Here is a 24086-nt window from a genome sequence, read left to right on the forward strand (position 1 = left end):
AGAAGAAGAACATTTAGGTCAATTTGAGAGTGTTTCTAAGGCGATTGAAATACTAACTTCATGGGTTGTTCGATGTTTTTTGTCGGTGGAGAAGTATGTTCCATGCAGCAATTTTAAAATATACAAGAAACGATTCTAAGATTCCTTGGAAGCTTAGGAAATATTCTTCAAGGAGGCATTTGGCAGACATGACTCCCAGAAAGAGATATATTACTTCCATCTTCTAACATCCAAGAGATTTGAAATAATGTGGTAAATTAAATGGCCATTCTTCTCCTATAAAATGCTTCAGAATCTTCTGCTGAGATGCATAGTCTGATACATCAACAGAATAAGGATTATCTAAGATAGGTTGAGAAAGAATTGCAATGGAGATCAACCTTGAATAATGGAAACAGCACCATTGAAACCCCACACTTTTATAGGTTCATATTATCCAAAAGGTGTGGGGCATTAATTATATTACTACAACTGCCATCTTGTATTTTTTGACAACCCTTCTGACCGTGAGGCTCCTTTGATCATTAAAATGATTTTAACATAGTAGGATCTTTGTCATCATTTGCATTGTATCTTGGAGTTTCCAACTTCAAGAAATTTAACAACGCAACCATAAAGGGTCTCCTTCCCATCAAAATTAGTCTATACAATTTTGTAACTTGGGTATAGGTGTGAATTTATTCATCAAAGTAAATGTCTTATTTTTGATAACATATTAAGAATTCATTTTAAGTACAATTAATATTTGACTTTACCATGTGAGTCATAATTTTTATCTGAATGCAACTTCTATTAGATATAAATGGTTGTAGTATAAAAATAATAATCGAAACTAGGACAGGAGTACAATCCTACAGTGTGCTAAATTTTCAAAAGAGAAGATTTTACATTTCCTTTGTCTTAAACTTTCTCATGAAATCTTAGAATTGGAAGAAACTACTTTAAAGCCATCAATTCCAACTTCTTGCTTGGTACAGGAATCCCAAACAAAGCATTCCCAACAGATGATGTATAGTCTATCAACTGTTAGAAGAAGTCATCTCACCATCTCTTTTGCTGATTGGTTCTGCTGTTGGACCACTACACACACCATTAAATAAGCTTTTCCTAACATCAACAAGATTCTGCTTTTAGGTGATGTAAGACCACCATGCCCTGCCTTGAACTTTGCAATAAAAGGAATCAGACTTTGATTTTTCTTCTAAGTGACACACCAAGTATTTTAAAAGTGCTGTTATATCCCATTTCAGTCATTCTTTCTCAAAGCTGAAGATATTCAGTTCCCTTAGTCTGTCTTTGTATACTTGATTTACTGTTCTCTGGTCATCTTCATTGCCCTTCTTTCCATTCTTAGTGTCTTTGTGTCTGGCTTAAAACCTGGTGCCCTGGACTGACCCAGTATTTAAGGTGGCATCATCTGCCCAATATAAATATAATGGAACATTGTTGTTGTTGTTAGCTGCGAAGTCGTGTCCGACCCATGGCGACCCTATGGACAATGTTCCTCCAGGCCTTCCTGTCCTCTACCATCTTCTGGAGTCCATTTAAGCTCACGCCTACTGCTTCAGTGACTCCATCCAGCCACCTTTTTGTGGAACATTACCTTCCACAATTTCAAAACCATTCTTGCATTTATGCAGCCTAAATTATTTTGTCTTTTTTACAACCACATCACACTGCTGCTATACATTCAGTTATTCTAAGAGCTTTTTCATTATCTTCACCTTTTTGTCTACATCATACATGAAAAGGTTAATATGTACCAAGTTTAGGTGTGAACCTTATGGTGCCCCCCTACCTGATATCTCACCAAGTTTGAGGAAGGACCACTAATGAGTACTTTTGTTTTTAAGCCTCTGGATTGAGATGTCATCTTATCCTTAATTGACTAGAAATTGGAAAATCATAGGGTGCTACATTAAATGATGCGCAGAATATTGAGCAAGATGTATTACGCAGAGAGCATTTGTGCAACCTTAGTTGTTTTGTTTTGTTTTATGATTTATGACAAGAAGGGTTCTTAGTAACCATTGCTTTGCTTTGGTGTGCAAAGCATTTCTAACTTAAATCTCGCTGCTTTCATCAAGCAGCAATGAGCTTTTGGGGTCAACAGGCTTGATCTGGTTTTCTAGTGCTCTGACTCTGTTTTCAGTTTAAAACAGCTGTTTTGATCTTAGCAGAAGTGTTCGAGTATTGCTGCAAAGATTCTGGCTGTGTTCTGAACTTCTCAGGAGCTCACTTCAAACTCAGAATTTTTCTACATGCATTCATGTGTGCACACATACATACATACATTCCTCCACATTTTCCCACTCCCTTTCCAAGTAAGCATTATTATGCGAGTTACAGAAAAAAAGTGATCAGTAATTAGCAACCACTAAATCAGGGATCTTCAAACTTGGCCCTTTTATGACTTGTGGACTTCAACTCCTGGCTGAGGAATTCTGGGAGATGAAGTCCACAAGTCATAAAAGGGCCAAGTTTGAAGACCCCTGTACTAAATGTTAGATGTTCCTGAATTAGGGTCAGATGCTGATTCTTTGAGATTCCTCCAGTTTATGAAGGCGGGGGGGGGGGGAATGTCAGCTACATGGGTTAATAACATCTTGGAAGCACAATGCTTGGATGAGTTTGTCTCCCAACAGAAGTTGGGACTAATAAAATCTTCACTGCCATTATAGAATCCCAGGGTGGGGAGCAACTGGCAGAGTCCAGGTCCCCTGTCTTGTGCAGACATTCCAATTAAAGCATCCCAATCATGTAGTTATCTAGTCTCTGAAGACATTAATAATAATAATAATAATAATAATAATAATAATAATAATAATAATAATAATAAGAAGAAGAAGAAGAAGAAGAAGAAGAAGAAGAAGAAGAAGAAGAAGAAGAAGAAGAAGAAGAAGTTGTTGTTGGAAGGGACCTTGGAGGTCATCTAGTCCAACACCCTGCTAAGGCAGGAAACCCTATACCATTTCAGACAAATGGCTGTCCAGTCTCTTCTTAAAAACTTCCAGTGTTGGAGCATTTACAGCTTCTGGAGGCAGGTTGTTCCACTGATTAATTGTTCTAACTGTCAGGAAATTTCTCCTTAGTTCTAGGTTGCTGCTCTCCTTGACTAGTTTCCATCCGTTGCTTCTTGTCCTGCTCTCAGGTGCTCTGGAGAACAGCCTGGCTCCCTCTTCTTTGTGGCAGCCCCTGAGATATTGGAAAGGAACATAATGGAAAGGAACCCACCATTTCTTGAGCTGACCTTCTGTTGTGACAATTTTTCAAGCTTTCAACTGAAAATGCTTCCCTGGAACTTATTCCATATATCTTGCAGTCTGACATGATACCGTTTTGAGTTTCGACTGCATCATACCTTTTTAAAGTGTCTATCATTTGCTTTTGGAAAACATAATCTACATCTTTTCCATGGCTGGTAGCAGATGCTGACAATAATGGCCTCTGCTTTTATCCTTCCTCCATATGTTTTAATTCAGATCATTTCAACCATGCCATCGAGTCTATTCCTCTAAAGTGACCCCAGGCACTGCAAACTACGCCACAAGCACTGAATGAGCAAGCTTGAAGTTGTGACACACATGTAATTGATTCAGAAAGTTCAAACTAATTGGCTGGAGTTCAGAACAAGCCCTTCTGCCTGGGCCTCTTCATTTTCCTTCATTTGTGTAAAACAAGAAGAACATTGGAAGGAGAATTGAACATTAGACACAATACTGCATAGGTCTGCTTTTTTTTTCATTTCCTTCACATTGGTTCTTCATGGCTTACATTAAAGATGGCTGTTTATGTGTCAGTGACAAGAAGGTAAAGGACACAGCTTTGCATAGTGAAATGTACACATACAGATGCAAATTTAGAAAACGATACAATTCTATTTGATTCGTTTCACCCAGGAAGGAGACGACTCTGACTTGCTAACTTTGTGTGCACCCTATGGCATCTAACTGTGGTGCTAATTGCGATGGACATCTCTTGTAGTGCTTTACATTTATTCCAATAAAAGTAACAAGAAAAAAACACCTCCTGGGAGAAATCAGTATCAATCTCTTCCATACTGCTGTTAAGAAAACTGCATATCTATGTCTTTTCGGTCAACAGAATATGAACCTAACTCAGATAAGTCTTTGAACCAGATAGAAGATATTCTTTAGACAACCCTACATAAAAATAGGACAAGGGTCCAGGCGCATTTACAATGGGAAGGGGTTCTTCCTGCCCAGAAAAAGGATATAGAGGTGCTGGAATGCTAAGTAGCGTCCTTAGAGGTTGCCAGGCAGGCATCATCCTGGTAAATCAAGGCTTTGTGACTATGAATGAGAAAGCCCCTCCCCAATTTGGTATGAGCCAGCTGTGGCTTAAAGAAGTTTTTTCCTTCTCCCTATGCATTTTCCTTCCCTCCTTCAACTGACGATTGGCTCCCTTCTCCATCCCATAACCCTTATAAAACACTGAAACTTGGAGCTGATGTATACTTCCTGCTTCCTCCCCCTTGAGGGTCATGTGCTATCCTTTTGGGAGGGCAGGAAGAGATGACATTGTCCTCAGTCTTCCCCAGCCTGCACAGAAGGTAACCTCCACCTTCATTTTCTTTTCCACCTGAGAAGTAATCCCACCTATCTATTCACCCTCTGCTGTTAGAGAAGATGGCAAGGAAATAAAACAGGCAACAGGGAGAAAGCAGAGCTGCTTAACCCATACTTTGCATCAGTCTTCACACAAAAAGAAACTATAGCCCAACGTACCAAACAAACCACTGCAAAAGACAAACGAGAAACAAAAATTAAAATACCGTAAGCAAGAAAATGATAAGAGAGTATAAGAGTATAAATCACCGGGACCTGACAGATTACATCCCAGAGTTCTGAAGGAGCTGGCAGATGTTATCTCATAAACATTGCACCACATCTTTCATAAATCCTGGAGCTTCGAGGAAGTACCTGAGGATTGGAAAAGGGCTGATGTGGTTCCCATCTTCAAGAAAGGGGGGGAAACAGACCCAGGAAACTACAGACCAATCAGTTTAACATCAATACTTGGGAAGATCCTAGAAAAGATAATCAAAAAACAGATCTGCGAACAACTAGAAGCAAACAAATGTATAACTAGTAGCCAACATGGGTTTGTCAAAAATAGACCCTGCCAAACCAATCTTATTTCATTCTTCGATAAAGTGACTAAACTAATAGACCAGCGAAATGCTGTGGACATAGTATACTTAGACTTCAGTAAGGCATTTGACAAGATAGACCACAACCTACTCCTTGGTAAGCTAGAAAAAGATGGAATAGACAACATCACCACCAGATGGATCTGTAGCTGGCTGGCAAACCAAACTCAACATGTAGTCCTCAATGGCTCTACATCCACATGGAGAGAAGTAAGCAGCGGATACCACAAGATTCCAACATAGGTCCAGTACTTTTCAATATTTTCATAAATGACTTAGATGAGGGAATAGAAGGAGAACTCATTTGCAGATGACACCAAACTGGCAGGAGTAGCCAACACCCCAAAAGACAAGCTCAGGATCCACAAAGATCTTGACAAACTTGAACAATGGGCCTTATCCAACAAAATGAGTTCCAGTGTGGTGAAAAGCAAAGTTTTACATTTAGGCAGGAAAAATCAAAGGTACAAGTACATATTGGACAAGACCTGGCTCAAAAAACAGTAACTGTGAGAGGGACCTTGGAGTTCTAGTGGATGATCACTTGACTATGAGCCAACAATGTGCGGCAGCAACCAAAAAAGCTAATACAATCCTGGGTTGTATAAATAGAGGCATAGAATCAAGATCATGTGAAGTATTAGTACCGCTTTATGAAACCCCAGTAAGACCACACCTGGAATACTGCAGCCAGTTTTGGTCACCATACCATAAAAAAAATGTTGAGAGTTTGGAAAAAATTCAGAGAAGAACAACTAAGATGATCAAAGGCCTGGAGACTAAAACATACGAAGAACGGTTGCAGGACTTGGATTTGGCTAGCCTAAAGAAAAGAAGAAATAGGGGAGACATGATAGCAATATTCTAGTATCTGAGGGGCTGCCACAAAGAAGAGGGGGTCACATTATTCACCAAAGCACCAGAGGGCAGGACAAGAAACAATGGTTGGAAACTGATCAAAGAGAGAAGCAACCTGGAATTAAGGAGAAACTTCCTGACAGTGAGGACAATTAACCAGTGGAACAACGTGCCTCCAGAAATCATGGGCGCTCCATCTCTGGAGATTTTTAAGAAGAGACTAGACAGTCACTTGTCTGAGATGGTATAGGTTCTCCTGCTTGAGCAGGGGGCCGGACTAGAAGACCTCAAAGGTCCCTTCCAGCTCTATTCTATTCTAGAACAGGGCAGTCTGATCCACCTGCCTCGTTTCATTCTTGCATACAAATGGTGCCATTCCAATTAGCTGGTGTGCACTCTGGAATGTGAGTTCCTTCTACTTCCTGCTCCCAGCATCCATACTCTCTGATGACCATTTCATACAGGACTGGGCTACATATGTTCTATTGTTTTATTAAAACTGTGGGGTTTTTTTTCCAAGTCCACACTAGATAGCCTTGAAAATACCTCTAATTAGAAAAGGGTTTCCTAATTGTTTGTTGGCTTCTTTGGCTTCACCCATTGATTTCGCCCAGAACTTGGTAAGTCCTGTGTGTCTGACTTAGCTTTGGCCAGGTTCTGCCTATTCCCTAGCTTAGGCCCTTTGATCATACCCAGAGACATCTACATTTTAGAATTAACAGATACTGTAGGCTGCTGGTGAACATCTGCACCAACAAATTTCATTCATACATGCGGGGGAGACAATCTAAGTTTTGGATCACACCTCTCCAAATTCCTTGCCATTGGCTGTGTTTTCTAAGGCAAAAGGCAGTTGAAATCTAAAACCTCAACTAGAAGTCATTAGGTGGCCTACTTCAGGATGCTGTATTTAAGATTTTGTGATGATGTGATAGAATCAGCAAGTGGCATTCAATGTGACAGACAGCTGCTTGTTTTGCTTTGTCCAATTAGTTGCTTCCATACTGATTGGGAAATACATGTTTTACCCACCAGGGAGTGTCTACAATCACATATGCCATGCTCAATTTCTGGAAGATCCATCATTTATGTGGCTTGAAATTATGTTTGAAACTGAACCACATGGATGAAAAGAAGGATTTCCATATTGCCAAAAGAGCATGGAAACAATTTCAGGAAAAGGAAATTAGCCACATTGGAAACACTATATATACATAGGTATGCCCATGACTTGGAAAAAGACACAAAAGCAAGGATATAATCACCAATAAAAAACAGAACATTGTTTAATGACCACGACCAAATATATATAAAAAATTGGAATGGCGGAAAAATTCACTCAATGAGAAAAGAAGGTATAGGATTTTCCTGTTTTATTTCGTGAATTCTGTCACCTTTGAAATAGTTTTGATTTGTACAATTTATTTTCAATATTTAGGAGTTAATCTGAAACAAGTGCAGCCATTTTCATCTGGTAAATGACAGGGCAGAGGGAATTTAAGCTCAATAGAAGTGAAATAGCAAGAAAAATGCTGCAGACGGATTTATTTCTTCAAATTTCTTGTTCTGTTTTGTTTCATTCAGGGACAACCTGGAACAAGAGGTTTTCCTGGGTTTCCAGTAAGTAAAGATCCTTAGTATAAATTGCTGAACAATTATTTATTGCACAGATTGGAAAATGGTCAAGTTGAAAATATACCGTGTAAAATACATTGTTTGTTTTAATGTTTGTTTTAATGTAATATTTTGATGTGTTCTAAGCTCTGACTGTTTGATTCAAAAGCAATAAATTGCATCATCTCTTTGAATCAAATCATACATCAAACCATAGCAGCTTGATGCATAAAATAGAATTTGTTATAGATTGCTTTAGTTCAATCTTTCAAAGAAATTCATTTAACCAGATCCAACATTTGAAACAGATTTGCGGGGATTTGCATCCCCATATCCATTTTTTACAGTAAAGGTAACTAGCGACATTACTCTTGGAATTTCCTTCCACAATAATTCAATAAAATAAATTCTATAACCTCAAACCAGCTGCAAAAATGCATAAATCATTTGGCTTAACTTCCATTTCAGTCAGTGTTATGGATAAATGTTCGGTGGAATGACATCTCAGAACTAAAACTCTTAAATAGGAAAAAATATATATTTTAGAATGCACCTGCCTACCATCTAACACCATTTTATTGGCAAACTGAACAGACTGAAAAAAATGGCAGGGAAAGAAATGTAGGAATAATATAAATAAGAACCACTTCTTAACATCCTTGTCGTATTTTACTGCGTTCCAGGAGATAATTGGCCATAACTTATAACAATCTTAAACTAATCTTCCTTTATGTACTTCTTTACTGACACGTAGTGCAATAACATACAGGTAGTCCTCGACTTACAAAAGTTTGTTTAGTGACCATTCAGAGTTACATTGGCACGGAAAAAAGTTACTTTTGACCATTTTTCACACAACTGTTGCAGCATCCTATGGTCATGTGAATAAAATTTGATTCGTATTGAGTTAAAGTGCGATAGAATTTAATGTTTTATTTTTGCTGTTAGCATATTTTAGCTTAAGTTTGTAAGTTTATACCCTGTATTCAGCTCTGGAAAGTCGGGGAGGGGAGGGGAGGGGAGGGTTGGGGGGAAGGGGGGGATTTAAAAAATGTACTGTAGAACTTTTCAATAACAAAAAAAATTTGATTCATATTTATGACGGTTGCCATGTGCCGGTGTCATGTGATCACCTTTTGAGACCTTCTAACAAGCAAGGCCAATGGGGAAGCCAGATTCACTTACAACCGTGTTACTAACTTAGCAACTGCAGTGATTCGCTTAACAACGGTGGCAAGAAAGTTTGTAAAGTGAGGCAAGACCCTCCTAACAAACGTCTGACTTAGCAAGTCAAGGGCTGCCTATACTTTGTGGCCTATCTATATCATGAGGTAATGACTCACCTTGTCCCTCGGTCCCTTTCCCACAATCCTCGCTCTACGTACCAACTGCACTGTCAAAATAGTACACTCATGCATATTTTAAATATTGACTTACTTTTTTCCCACTTTTTGATATAGTTATATCTCTGGTCCTAACATTGCACGATCAAGGCGGTGGGCTGTACTGACAAGACAAAAACACAGTGGCGTAGCGTGGGTTGTCAGCACCCGGGGCAATTTGCACCCCCTAACCCGGTGACATCATGGCACCGCCGAAAAGACGCGCCCCGCAGAGGCGTAGACTTTCCAAGAAGAGTCGCGCGCATGCGGGATGCTTCCGGGTCCCTCTCGAGGGCGGCTGGGCGGGGCTCCGACCTGCAAGAGCCGCTGCATTCAAGCTCGCACGTGAGCCCCGCTAAATAAAGCCACGCATGCGCACGAAGCTAGGCCAGCCGGCCGGCGGGTCCGTCTTCGCTCGGCCAAGCCTGCCGGGGCACCTGCGGGGCGCTTGCGGTTGGCCTGAGCCTGGGCGGAGAGTTGGGCGCTTCTATTTATTTTATTCAGTTTATGTGGCCGCCCATCTCACCTGCCGGACTCGTTTCACTTTGCAAGAAAGAGCAGCTCGAGAGCGGAGCCAAGCCGACTCTGTGCAGCCCTTGGGGCTCCCTGAGCAGCTCAGTGCGAGCGCGCCCCCCCAAATGTTGCACCCGGTGCGGCCGGCCCCCCTGCACCCCCCACGCTACGCCACTGCAAAAACATGCTATCAAAAGAAATCCTTGCTATTTAAATCAATTGATCTCTCTCTCTCTCTCAATCTCTCTGCCCACCCCTCAAACCCCTTTTCTCTCTCTTGTTTTTAGGGTCCAATTGGTTTGGATGGCAAACCAGTAAGTGAAGTCATTTTCTATCATTCTTATCCTTTACTCTTTGAGTCCTCCCTTTCCCATAATCTTCCCCCTCACGTTTCTGTCCAGAAGTTGTTTTAAATGCTTGTTTCAAAAATGATCAGGAGAATAAACTCAGATGGGTTAATAGACAAAGGGACAACAGTGAGCAGAATACCATGAGATTTTCTCTTGGCTGGAAATTAACCTTTTGCAGCAATACTTCTCTTCTCTTCTCTTCTCTTCTCCCTCCCCTCCTCTCCTCCAGCTGGTGAATAAACAGGACAAATCTGAAATAATGTCTGATCTTAATGTTCAAAAGGTTTATACTGAAACCCGCTTCTTTTTTTTATTTTGTTTCAGGGGCAGCCTGGACAGAAAGGGGAAATGGTAATAAGATGTTTAATCAATTCTGCATGCTGCATTCTACTTATTAAGTTTCATGTTCGTGGAAAAGGATAAATGGCAGGTTTTTGAGGATCCATCTTTATAGGGAATGTAGAAAACTTGAAGCTCTCCAGATGGAATTAAAATACAGTCCCCAGCATGCCTAACTCTGGTGGGGATTGTTTAGAGCTGAAATTCAGATTTCCAGCCCAGGAATAGCTTTCCCTTTCTTTGGCGGATTAGAAAGACAGAATAGTTATTTGTGCTGAGAAATTTGTAAACTCTATCTTGGTCTTTATTAAACAGCTGTTGGTATATTGTTAGATTTGTTTAAAACAATCATATACTTTTTAAGAGCAATGCTATATGTGCAGAAAGAGGTTTGCTTCTGTGGAATAATGGGAAAGTATGACGTTTTTGAATGGGCAGAACTGTTGTTGTGGAATTAAAACAGAAAACTATACTTCACAAATGTATCCAACAGATTTCTGGAAATTCATTTCAAAATTTTGGGGAATGTTAAATGATTTCCCAAACTCTTCTCTGCTGAATTAGCTTTCTCTTAGCCAGGGTTGTTTGAAACATAAATATGTTACGATAATGTGGTTGCAGTATTACAAATGACCATGAGATGGTAGCACAGACACCAAAACACCAACTCATGGCTCCCATCTAGTGGTGGTGTAGATTATATTCATTATAAACAAGGTGTGCCTAACAAAAACAGTCTACGACCACCTTCAAAAGCATAATCTACACATCTGTAATTTAAAGCAATACCAAAGATTGTTCTAAGGCCTCTTCTCTCTCCACTTTATTGTCATCTAATGGTGTATATCTATGTGAAAGTGTAGTATTGGTTGTGAAGGAGCACAAAATTTAACACTGTTGTATCTGATTTTGAATGGCTTATTTATATTATCTTTTTATGTTGCAACCATGGAAAAAGGGAAATACATATCTAAATTAGCTCACAGTGTTTGTGCTTCTTTATTTGACCTTATTTTATTGTTCATGGTTTCATTTCCCAATCATAACAAACACTGTTCAACTGTGCTGTTTTTTGCACTCAGCATTTCTTGATATAGCCACTTTCTCAACTGAGATTGTATAGATCCAATGGAAACAGACTAAGTTTGGTAATGACCTCAATGCAGTACACTATAGACCTCAAGAATTTCATTGATCTCTTGAATTACACATATAAGTAAGGATTGTGGATTGGTATTTGAATGGCGATTATAACATTCAGAATGAACTGATGGTCTGATGAGTTGTCTCTTCTCTTCAAAACATTTTGGAAAATTTTGTTGTGATATAGGCAGTACACCCAATTTTGAATTAAAGCATTTTCAAGCAATCTCTGGCCATTACTGGGCTAAAATAACCACGATGAAGGCAAATTTTAAACTCCACCCCATGATGGCTAACAAATGCTAGAAGGTGCTATGAGATCATAAGGAACTGTAATCAAGGCACCATATGAAATAATGAAATGACATGTTTTTGCCTTGGATTCAGCGTTTAATACTTGTACTGTAAACAACATCTCAAGCACTATATTATAAGAATAGTGTAGTGTGAATTCAGTCCGAATTTCCCAGATGGTTGATTTTATGACTGGGCTTAGGAACAGATGTTAATATGGGAAATCATAACACTTATTCAAATGGATTTTTAAATCATTGGAGTCTAAAAAATATAAACAATACTGTGCATGTTGTTAACTGGTCATTTTTTCCACTGTGGGAATTATGTGAAAATCGCCTTATTGAATTACCATGTGCTTTACAGATAACTATAAACATAGATAACTATAAAAGTGTGTTTTTCACATATATCTCAAGAAGAATAGTACCGGTGTATGCATGTATGGGAGTAAGGTGAGAGAAAAGCTGGGAAATAAACAGGATGGAGCATTAAGCAATTGTTTGGACCACTTTCTTGATCCAGTTTTTTTTTTAAATTAGAACTATAACTCAGAAATCCTAAAGGATTTTGAAAATAAACTGTCGGCAAAAATTATTTATGTCAGTCACTAGAAACTACAAATAGTAATAGTCCAGAATATGCCTATCTTGCTTGCAGAGTCAGTGGGTGAATGGGTGTAGAATAATCAAGATGTGATTGAAGCCCTGCCCTCTTTTTTACATGCATGCCATTTTGAGTTTTTTAACCTCTTCTATGGACAATACAGCTTGTTTGAAAGCAAACATGCTTTTTGCACACGTGTTCCCTGTTCCAAACATTATCTCTATCTTGCTAATTCTGCTGCTACCTATGTGTATCTTGACCTATTCTAGACACATATCTCATTTCAGTGTGGGTAAATTTCTGATTTTGCTAGAACCATACACAGGATTTTTCCCCCTCTTCTCATCCAAATTAATGAAATAATCCTGCCCTACAAACTATTAAATGCTGCAAGCTTGCTATGGCCAGGTTCTCCTTGATTTGGCCCAAAGTAGATAGACTTCCAATTGATCTCTTCCATGGCTCAAAATAATTGTCATTTAGCTTCCTCTATTTTGCAAATGTGGTAGGTTTTCCCTTTATTTTTGTTCTGGACAGAGGCCAGTTTTTTAAAGTATCTGGAGAACCAATAGTGGTTTTTCTCCCCCCCCCCTTTTAATCCAAATATAGGGATGGATCTTCATAATGAACATGTATGGTGGTCCTCCAAATTATTTTGCAGCTCTAGACATGAATCAATGGCAGATTTTCTTTAACCATGAATCTTAGCCCATAAAGATCCTATAGACATTTCAGAAAGTAGAAATAATGGATGACTTTAGCCTAAAGCTTTATGCAGAAGTAGGCTCATCTACACCAGAAAAATGGGTAAAATTACCTTGGATAAACATGGTTTTAAGCCTAGCCAAATCTACTTTAGTAGCTCTATTGTGAACCTACAATTTTTTGCCAGTTCAAAATTCCAAATGTACCCAGCTTGCAAACACTTTGTGAAATCCCATTTAATATAGACTGTCTGAAAGATTCTAAGTACGCTTGGATTTTAAAATATGTAAGTATTAATAATCTCAAAAGTAGATGCAATTCATCCCTCCTCTCTATAATGCCAGTACTTTGTATAACTTTTTTTTTTTAATTTTTTTATTAAATTTATTATTTAAAAACATTGGACACAGTACCAGCGAGCTGACAAACCTTTTTGTCTACAATGTTTAAATATATATATATATACATGTATATATGTACATCAAAAATACACTTAAATACACTTAGATTACAAATCGGTGAAATACCACAATATTTAAAACAGTGAGCTAGTCTGTAAAACCTAATAGAGACCTTTCTTTTTATCCATCCAAAGATACAATTTGTTCCAAATTCTATAATAGTCTGATTGATCTTTATTCTTTAATTCCAAAGTTAATCTGTCCATTTCAGCGCAATCCCAAATTTTCCTAATAACCTCTTTTTGTCCTGGGATCTCATTCTTTTTCCATTTTTGCGCAAATGATATTCTAGCTGCTGTGATAATATGGATCGTTAAGTATAGCACATCTTTAGGATATTTCTCTTTCGTGATTCCCAACAAGAAAAGTTCTGGACTAAACTCCAGATCTTGTTTCAATATTTCTTTCAGCCAAATCCAAATCATTCTCCAAAATTTTTGTGTTTTACTGCAAGACCACCACGTGTGGAAGTATGTGCCTATCTCTTCAGAACACTTCCAACATTTGGGAGATACTGTTGTGTACATTTTTGCTAAGCGGGCTGGGGGGAGATGCCATCGGTAAAACATTTTAAATAAATTTTCTTTATACGATGAGGCCAGTGTTATCCTTTTATTCCTATCCCAAATTGTTTGCCAAGTATCTAGGTCGATGTTATGTCCTAAATTGTTAGCCCAGATCAACATGGGGTCTTTCACTTGCTCTTCAAACAGCTTATATCCCAAAAGTAATTTATAAAAATTCCTTATTTGTTTAGAGTCCGGTCCCAATAATATTTTGTCCAATGCTGTTTCAGAGGTATATATCCCCCATTCATTTTTATCCTTCCTAAATCTCGATTGGATTTGTAAGTAGGCCCACCAATCGAGTTTTATACCTTGTAATTCTAGTTCATTCCTAAGTTTCAATTCCCCCTCCTCATTCAGAATATCCTTGTATGAGATTATGTTACCCAAATCAAACAGATTTGGGTAAACTATCGCTTCAAGGGTGGATAGCCAGACCGGTATTTTGGTGTAATTGTGAGATCTAATTTTTTTCCAAGTATTGAGTAGCGCTTGCCTGATCCGGTGTCTTTGAAAATGTGAGAAAAGACCTTGTTTCTCCGTCCATAGGAAAGCATGCCAGCCATATTGCAAATCGTGACCCTCTAAAGTTAATAGTCTTCTATTTCTCAAGATTACCCATTCTCTAATCCAGCTCAGGGCCGCGGCGTGGTAATATAATTCCCAGTCTGGCAATCCAAAACCCCCATTTTCCTTCGTGTCTTGTAAATATTTCAATTTAATTCTTGGTTTTTTCCCCTGCCAAATAAAATTTAGTGATAATTTATCCAAATTTCGAAAAAATTTAGAGTCGAGTTGAATTGGGATATTCTGAAACAGAAACAGGATTTTAGGCAGAATATTCATCTTAATGACAGCGATTCTTCCCAATAATGAGAGTTTTAGGTTTCCCCATCTTTCCAGGTCACCTTTTATTTGATTCACTACACTATCATAATTATCCTTTTTGAGTGAAGTGCATCTAGCCGTAATGTTAATCCCTAAATATTTTATTTTCTTGACTATTTCTATATCCGTGATTTCGGCCAGATTACCTTTTTGTTTATTGGTCATATTTTTAACAATCATCTTGGTCTTATTTCTATTTATTCGCAGTCCGGCAACCTCACCATATTTAGATAATTCTTCCAATAGCTTTGGTCCCGTCTGACATGGATCCTCCATAATAAAAACTAGATCGTCCGCGAAAGCTTGCAATTTAAAGGTTTCCTTTTTAATGGTTAATCCTTTTATCTTTGGGTCGTTTCTTATAGTTCTCGTTAATACTTCAAGAGTCAATATAAACAGCAACGGTGATAAGGGGCAGCCTTGCCGTGTTCCCTTTTGAATTTGAAACTTGCTAGATGCTTCCCCATTAATAATTATTTTTGCTTCCTGATTGTCATAAATTGCCCTAATTATATTTATAAATTTTTCACCCATATTCATAAAGCTAAGCTGTTGGCACAAAAAAGACCATTTAACATTGTCAAATGCCTTTTGGGCGTCTAAGAAAAGTAATGCCATCTGTTGTTCGCTATGTAATTCATAGTACTCCAATGTATCTAATATTATTCTAATGTTGTGCTTAGTGTGTCTCTTAGCGAGAAAACCATTTTGATCTGCGTGTATGAAATCATTCAGAAATCGTTTCAATCGTTCCGCTATAATTGATGTAAATATCTTGTAGTCCGAGTTAAGAAGTGATATGGGTCTGTAATTTTGGATTAATGTATGGTCTGTGTTATCTTTCGGAATAAGGGTTATGTTTGCCTCTAGCCAAGATTTAGGCGTCCTTGCGCCTTCTAATACTGCGTTAAATACCTCCACTAGGGGTTGAGCTAGGATATTTTGTAATTCTTTATAAATCTCTGATGGAAGACCGTCGGGTCCCGATGCTTTATTATTCTTTTGTGCATTAATAGCTTTTATCACCTCAGATAGTCGAATTTCCTCGTTTAACATATTTCTGGTATCTTCTGTGACCTTAGGTAGTTTGGCTCTTTGAAAATATTCCTCCATTTTCTCCACACTTGCCTGGCTATCTTCTTTATATAAACGTTCATAAAATTCCTGGGCTATAATTTTTTTTTTTTCCTCCTGGTGGAATATTCTCCCTTCCTCATCTCGTAGTTCGTGAATCCAGTTTTTCCCCTTTTGTTTTCCCAATTTGTATGCGAGCCACCGGCCCGGTTAATTTGCATTTTCAAAAAAATTTTGTTTCGTGTTTCTCAATTGTTGTGCCAATTTCTCTTTGTCTAGAATGTTAAGTTTGTGTTTAATCAGATCCATAGATTGCTTGATATTCTCTTTTTGTGGATCTTGTTGGAGTGTAACTTCTAAGCTCTTATATTCCTCTTCCAATCTTTCCCGTTGTTGTCTTTTCCCCTTATTTTTATATACCATATATGCCCTCGCTACCCCTCTCATCACAGCCTTAGCTGTATCCCAATTGTTTTGTACTGAGGTGTCTATAGCTTTATTTTCCTTAAAGAAAAAACTTAGTTCTCTCTCCATCTTAGATTTGAATTCGTCTTCTTTTAAAATTGCTCTTTGAAGCGTCCATCTGGATATTTTTTTGGAACCTTTCCAGATAAGTTTAATAGGATTGTGATCTGCCCAAGTACCTGTCGCTATATGTACCTCATCTATTTCTGAACTAATTTCTTTCGTCATCCACACCATGTCTATTCTAGACCATGAGTTATGTCGGTTGGAGTAATATGTATATTGTCTAGCCTTACGATTTCTTTCCCTCCAGACATCTTGGATATTTAGTTCCTCAGCCAAGTTAAGAAAAGATCTCGGTAGAGTTCTTCTCTTCTTTTTCCTAAGCGTCTTTCCCATATAATCCAAATTTATATCTAGGATAGCATTAAAATCTCCTATTAAACAAATCTCCTCATAATCAATGCTACATATCTTATTGTGAAGTGTTTTGAAAAATTGTTCTTGGTTATGGTTTGGGGCATATATCTCTACCATCATGACCTTCCTGTGATTTATTATAACCTCGACTATCAGTATTCTACCCTCTTTATCGTTATAAATTAGTTTTGCAGTCAATTTTGGGTTTACATATAGTGCCACTCCTCTCTTTTTCTTGTGTCGGTCTAAGGAAACGAATAGGTTCCCTATTCTTGGTTGTACTAACAAATATTTTTGTTGTTCCTTTATATGGACTTCTTGTATTGCCACGATATCCAATTGTTGGTGAATAAGCCTATTAAAAAATTTCCGCCTTTTCACTGGCGAATTCAATCCATTAATATTCACAGACATAATACTACACTCACCTCCCTTCATCTTACTTATTTCTGGTTTTTGTGGATCTCGTGATTCGGGGCTCTCTCTCTTCCTTGTCTCTAGTTCCATGTTTCTCTGTTAACTCACCGGATTTGTTCCTTCTATCCTCTGTAGCTAAGATCTTCCCATCCATTGCCACACGTATTGTATCTCTTTCTCTTACCTCCCTTCCATCTTGATCTTCTAAATCTACTTCCTCTTGGCTATGGAAGTGGCGTTTGTAAAAATCTTCTGCCTTCTCTATCGTGTCCAGTCTATGCCTTCTATCCTGCCACGTAACAAGAATACCCTCTGGAGTTAGCCATCTAAAGTTTACATTTTCTCTTATTAGTTTGGATGTTAAGAATTGATAGCCGCGTCTCAGATCCCTCATCCTTTTAGGTATCTGTTTAAGGATGGTGATTGGTTGGCCCCGAAATTCTAATGGTTCCTCTCTAGATCTATGCAGAAGCTCATCCCGAATTGATTTTTTAACTAACCTTACATGTACTTCTTTTGGGAGGTTGTGCCTTCTCGCATAATTAGTTTGGACCCTGTATGTTTCATCAATTTCCGCCAGCATTTCCTCCTTCCCTACACCGAGTGCCTTTGCCATCAGTTCTGCCATCATGACCAACAGATCTTCCCCTCTTTTTTCTTGAACGTTCTGGAAGCGTAGATAATGAGCAGCCTTTTCTGCTTCCAGAAAAATGACTGTTGTTTCTAATTCCTTATTAGCCTGAAGGAGTGTTTCATTTAAATCATCTACTCTCTTTTCCTCTTTTTCCATTCTAGCTTCCATATCTTGAAGTCTTTGTTCATTTTTGACTAATTGCTGTTGAATCCCTTCAAATTTATCATCTATCGCTTGGATTTTCCCCTTTAATTCACCAGTGTCGTTTCTTATTTGGCCTATTTCTCTCTTCATCTCCTCGTGGTTTTTGGCCATTGCCTCGTGTAGGTTTTGCAAAAGGGCATGTAAATCTTTAAAGGAATTCGAGTTAGATCTTTCCCTTTGCAGCATATCCTCTATAGATTTCTGATTGGAGGGACTTGAGGACATCCCCTGTCCCTGTGCTGCTGCCTTTTTGCCAGCGCTAGGCTTAGTTGCTCCCGAGATACTTGTCATGTTTCCCCAATTTTAACAGCGTTTTATCAATGTATAATACCCTGAGTCTTATATAAACCTTTTAACTCTATGACAAAAGATATATAAAACAGTTACCACCAGATACTTATTACCAACTAAGCAATTTATATAATAAAATTCTATAGTATGAATATAATCAAAGTCACGTTCTTCTTCTTTCCCCCCCCCCCCGTTTCCGGCGCAGAAATTGGCACCTTTTCCGTCTTCCTCTGCTGTCAAAGACCAGTAGGTGTCCCACTAAACAAACCTCCAGTTACTAAATTGCTATATCAAATGGCCGCCCGTGACAAGTAGAGTAGAATTTCAAAAGTTTCAAAAGTTCACAAATTCAAAATTTACCAGGATAGACCAGACTAGACCAAGCTGATCGCTTTCCACGCCCGACAATCCAGAGTTCAGTCTCTAAGGCTCCAAAGCTCAGACTTTGACTTGTTGTAGCTTTTTTCCAGCTAGAATACAGTCATATAGTCTTCGGCTTTCTTTCCCTTGCTGTTTTTGCCAAACGCCTCCCTCAAGACTTCTATCGCCGCTTATTCCCTCTCCGTGAGGCTCCCACTTCGAACCAGTACCTCTTTCACAAGCGCTTCCTATTTAATATTCGGATACACTCTCCGTCAGCTCCGCTCTACCGTTGTCCCGCTGCTTACGTGCTAGCTCCGTCCCTCTGTCAGATCTTCATGTCGGCCATTACTGGCCTCCTTCTCCCCGGTTCGCTCGCATCAGACTTTCTCCGGATCTTCAACACGAACTGCCGCTCATGAAGGTTCTCCGGGCTGCCTGCAACTTCGGATGTCCCTACAGGACCTCCTGAAGCTCCGAAAAGCCCCCGCGAACACTGGGTGAGAGGTTGTGCGAGGAGAGAGCTCCGTTCACACAGCCGCCCGCTCTGACAGTTGGCTCCGCCCCCAGTACTTTGTATAACTTGTGCTACAATTTTTGTGCTAAAGTTCATTTTCCCTGCTCACTCAATGTGACCTTGGGCTTTCCAAGGTTCAAGGTCAACTAATAAGTACTTCTGCTAATACTAAGTTTTATAATCACAGTTTTGGTTATTGGCTATCACTAAAAAATATTAAACATCCTCTCTCTCTTCCCCCCCCCCTTCTCTCTCCCTCTCTCTCTCTCTCTCTCAATAGGGGATGCCAGGACAAAAAGGAGAAAAGGTAAAATTAACATAGGGTGTAAAAGTTGAGATCGTACTTGAATACAGATATTTTCAAAACTGAAAACTGAAATCTGGTTCTTCCTGTATGCCTGAATCAATAGTTCCACTATCCCTGGTTATTGCTTAATAAGAATATACCATAACCTGCCCTTTTAATCCATATGCATAGGTAAGAACAATTATTATAAAAATAAAATCTAACACTAAAAAGTGTACAGTTAAAGCAGGCAGCTACAAGAGATGACATATGAAAATTGTACATTTTCAGTGGAGTGAATGGCTTCCAGTGAATTGGCAGGTAGTTTCATTGATGAATTTCGTAGCTCTGAAAATGATAATATTATAATTGCAGGAAAAGGAATACATTACACGGGCAATCCTAGATCCATGGGTATATTTGATCCTGAATTAACTGTAATAAACAAAATTGGTCAATAGTTTTGACTCATGATATTCTGAAAAGTACAAGAACTTTCTGATACGAGGCCAGTGTCCAGGGTGGGTCAACCATCATTATCCCCACCAAGATGAAAGAACTCTTCACAACGATGCACCTGCTGTGGTCCTGTCTCTTTGACTCTATTTTGGTTACATGATTTAAAATATTTTCTTTTTTAATCCCTCTGTTTCTGCAGGGTCAATGCGGTGAATATCCACACAGGGTAAGCAAATTCTTCTGGGTTTTTGAACTGAACTCTGTATCTTATCCCATGTTGGGACGGTGTCCATGGTACTTCAAACAGATCATCTAGGAAGGTCCAACTTTTGTTCCTGTGTTTCTCTCACCCACCATCAATATTCTGTGGGTTGAGTCCTTTCTTGACCAAAGAAAGAAGAGTCTTTTTTAAAGGGACTTATCAAGGTCCTTCCATAATCTAATGCCACAAATTCTGCTATCAGAAAGGGGTGGAGAACAATATTGGGGAACGCTTCACCTCCTCGCCCATGGTTTCTTTTATTCAAATCATATTAAAATGGCAGTGGAACCCTACCAAAGCATCAGTCACAATAGAACATGGTCATTTAGCATAGCAGGTCTTCTGAAGTGAAGCAAAAATTCAGACATTGTCCAGCATTTTATTTATTTATGTATTTATTTATTTATTGGCATAGATTTAAGGAATATCTGACCCCCAACAACTCTTGGTCCTTTGCAGTATAAAATGCGGGAACAGTAAGATAAAAGAACAAAGGATATGATTCCACAAACAGGGGAAAAATAGCACAAAGTCTTCCAGGCTACCCCAGAGTCTGGGAGAACAGCCATGTTTTCAATGCCTTTTGTAACATCATCATGGTGGGAACCAGACGGACCTCTGGGGGTTGGGGGATGATGCTCCAGAGGGCAGATGTCATGTTATTTTGCCTTCTTTTAGGATGCTTAGATAAACTATAACTGTAACTAACAAGAGAAAGAGAGAGAGAGAGAGAGACGGAGAGCAAAAAAACAACATGACAAATACTAATGTGCTTAGAATTAAAATAGCCAAAGGTATTTCCATAGCATTAAAAATGGCTGGGGGAAGAAAAAAGTTGAGAATTTACACAACACCATGTGCATCATTACATGTGTGATCTTACATAGCAGTAATCTGCTGACAATACTGAAAAGGCTTTCAGGATTTAATGTTTTAATTTAATGTCAACAATGTGAACAAGTTACAATTTAGACAACAAGTTAATGTCTAAAAGGATTACGAAATTTGACTCAACTGAACTCGAGTTAAAATGTGTGACCCACTGGTTTGCAAAATGTACTCAGCATAACAAGGTTTCCATCAACAGCTAAATCTCTAAAATCCTCTAAAGGCAATAAAAAAAACTACATTTCCATTTGTTGCATAAAATTTATCCTTACGATAAAAAGTGGACGATCAAGGAATAGGAGAAGAAAAGAAAGCTCAGGAGCCAAAAATTGTTTTTGCCTGTTCCAAATGTCTTAAGAAACTTTTGAATATGAATTTGATGTAATTGATGGTATTTTAAAAAAAATCTCTGGGGCCAATGGTGTAGCCCTAATCAATGCTAATTTACTGAGAATGCAATGCAAACTTAATCATTACCTCTTATTTGAATTCTTAACCATATGATATGTGTGAGATTTGTACACTGCCAATTTTATAATGACTCTTGCCAGATGACATCCCTAAAAACAAAATAAAACCATAACAGCGTACAATTATCATTAAACAGAAAGAAATAAATCAAATATTTAACAACACCAGCATTGCATGTGATGAGATTTAATTGTGTTTCTTGAAAGGCATCAAAGCAATATTTCAGTGCCAAAATCTCCACTAAGCAATTGTTTATGTGAAGCTGATTGGAGTTGAAAAGAAGAGTTATTCCTGTAGATTATCTGGACAATAAACAATAATACTCAAGAGAACTTCATGTTCCAAATCTCAGCTTGGAAGATTTCTGAATGCATCAAATTTCAGCCAAAGTTTAAGTTTATCTACCTAATAGATGGTTCTTTAAAACATGGAGGATTAGCCCTGGCAGAAATCCTAACATGCATCCAGAGAAATTTCTCTTCTTAGAAAATATGTCTATGACATATTGATTGATGAGCTATACTGCTAGGAGAAAGGATTATCCCATGTGAACATTTAGAAATGTTGAACGCTGTATTGCTGTACCGTGAGGGCTCCAGAAATTCTAGGAGAATTAAGACCAGGTTGCAAAATCTAAATCTTAATCTAAGTCACAAGTTGTAAAAAGCCAGAACAAGACCTTGGTAAATCAAGATGCTTTGCTGGCTAAAGTCCATCTTTTCCAGCATTCCACCATGACCCAAACAGCCCCAAACAGCCTCTAAGCAAGTTGTGAAACCAATAGTCCTGTAGCAACGCATAATTCATGGCTTTTCACTTGCAAACAGGTTGGTTCCCTATCAATAGTTTTCCCAACATTTGCCACTTAGGCAATTGCATTTTTATTTTGTTATTCTTTATGACCTCAGGGTAGGGATGCAAAAATAAGGAGTTAATCTAAGCTATTCCTTCCGTTAACAGTGTAGTACATTTATCCTTCCTTGTAGCTGAAAGACTTGGAAATGTAGGGAAGGGAAACTTCTATTTGGAAACTTCTACATGTGACCACAGATAGGTTTAGATGTTTCTATAAGGTGAGGCCATGGGAAAATGTGCTAATCTGTGGTTTTGTGAGGTCTAAATTGGTGCTAAAACATTTTCAATAAATTGTCTTGCTGTTTTAGGTCTGGAAGTACAAGATACTTTCAGGAAAATAGCATCATTCTTTCAAAAAAAAACTCATGTAGTCCTTGATGTACAATCATGTGTTTAGTGACCATCTGAAGTTACAACAGCACTGAAAACTGGTTTTCACCCTTAGAACCATTCCAAACCGTTTGTGTCATGTGATTAAAATTTGGGTGCTAGGCAATTGGCATGTTTTTATGACAGTTGTAGTATCCCAAGGTCATGTGATCACCATTTGTAATCTTCCCAGTTCGCTTCCGACAAGCGAAATCAGTGGAGGAAGCCAGATTCACTTAATAGCCACCTGATTTGCCTAACAACTGCGGCAAAAAAAGCTCATAAAATGGGGCAAAATTCACTTAACAACTGCCTTGCCTAGCTACAGAAATTTTGGGTTCAATTGTGATCATACGTCGAGGACTACCTGTAAGCCAATTTCTCCATCTTTGGAAGCATTTAACAGATGTAACTATAGAATTGCTATCTGCTTCAGGGTGGAACCTTCCAAGCATAGAACTAATATCTTGGCTAAGGGACAGAGAAACTACTTATAGCCAACCTAAATAGCAGCAAAAAAATGTGTAGTATTTTAGATATGTCTTGAGTTCAGCTATGCACTTGTAAAAAAGAGTGCAAAGATTTCACAAAGCAGATAACACATGGCTATCTTAGGTTCTCTTTCTGGAACTTTTAAAAGGCAATATCATAGATTCGCAAATGTCTTCGTGTATTGCTTAAATTGCTTTGTTCTACTAGAGAAAGACTCCATTCTAGGTGAACATTTTTCACAAAATTCACTTAACTATACCAAATCAACAGGTCCATTGAATCACTTTGGTGCTGATCAAGTTTCTTGTCCCTCCTCAACTTTAATTATTTTAGACTTTTAAAAATTAAATTCAGAATTGAGAATTTTGCATAAATGAAAACAGCAGTCTTTAGCATCATCTACTTAAATATTTTTTAAAGAAAAAGCAATATATAAATACTTCCACTAATTTTATTAAAAACCCTATAATGCCTAAAGGAACTACATAGGGTTTTATTTTTTAGAAAGTAAAAGGTGTAGTTAGCTGTAATTCTTTGCCTTGTTGCATTAGGTCTACCTTCTCAGATTAAAAACCATGCTACAAAGCATTCAGATTACCAGATAAGAGCTGCAAAACTCTGTCTGTTCTCATCAGACAGCAACAAAGATGCATATATAAACCTCAGCTTCTTTGCTGGCATCCATAGTCATGAATGAGATTTGTAGTCCTGACCTGGGAGCCCTTTAAAA

The 24086-nt window shown here is 38.3% G+C and overlaps 1 protein-coding gene across 1 annotated transcript in view; it reads left to right on the forward strand.

The window, feature by feature from the left end:
- The window catches only part of COL13A1 (collagen type XIII alpha 1 chain), a gene marked incomplete at its 3' end in the record, with an annotated part of 202270 nt that overhangs the window by 99254 nt on the left and 78930 nt on the right, over positions 1–24086 (forward strand). The window contains exons 8-12 of the mRNA XM_083364798.1: positions 7616–7651; positions 9828–9854; positions 10215–10241; positions 19555–19581; positions 20219–20245. Coding sequence (XP_083220924.1) covers positions 7616–7651; positions 9828–9854; positions 10215–10241; positions 19555–19581; positions 20219–20245 — 144 coding nt within the window. The remainder of the gene's footprint in view (positions 1–7615; positions 7652–9827; positions 9855–10214; positions 10242–19554; positions 19582–20218; positions 20246–24086) is intronic.

The sequence above is a fragment of the Vipera ursinii genome (assembly GCF_947247035.1).
Source record: "Vipera ursinii genome assembly, chromosome: 5".
In the NCBI taxonomy this organism is placed as follows: Eukaryota; Metazoa; Chordata; class Lepidosauria; order Squamata; family Viperidae; genus Vipera; species Vipera ursinii.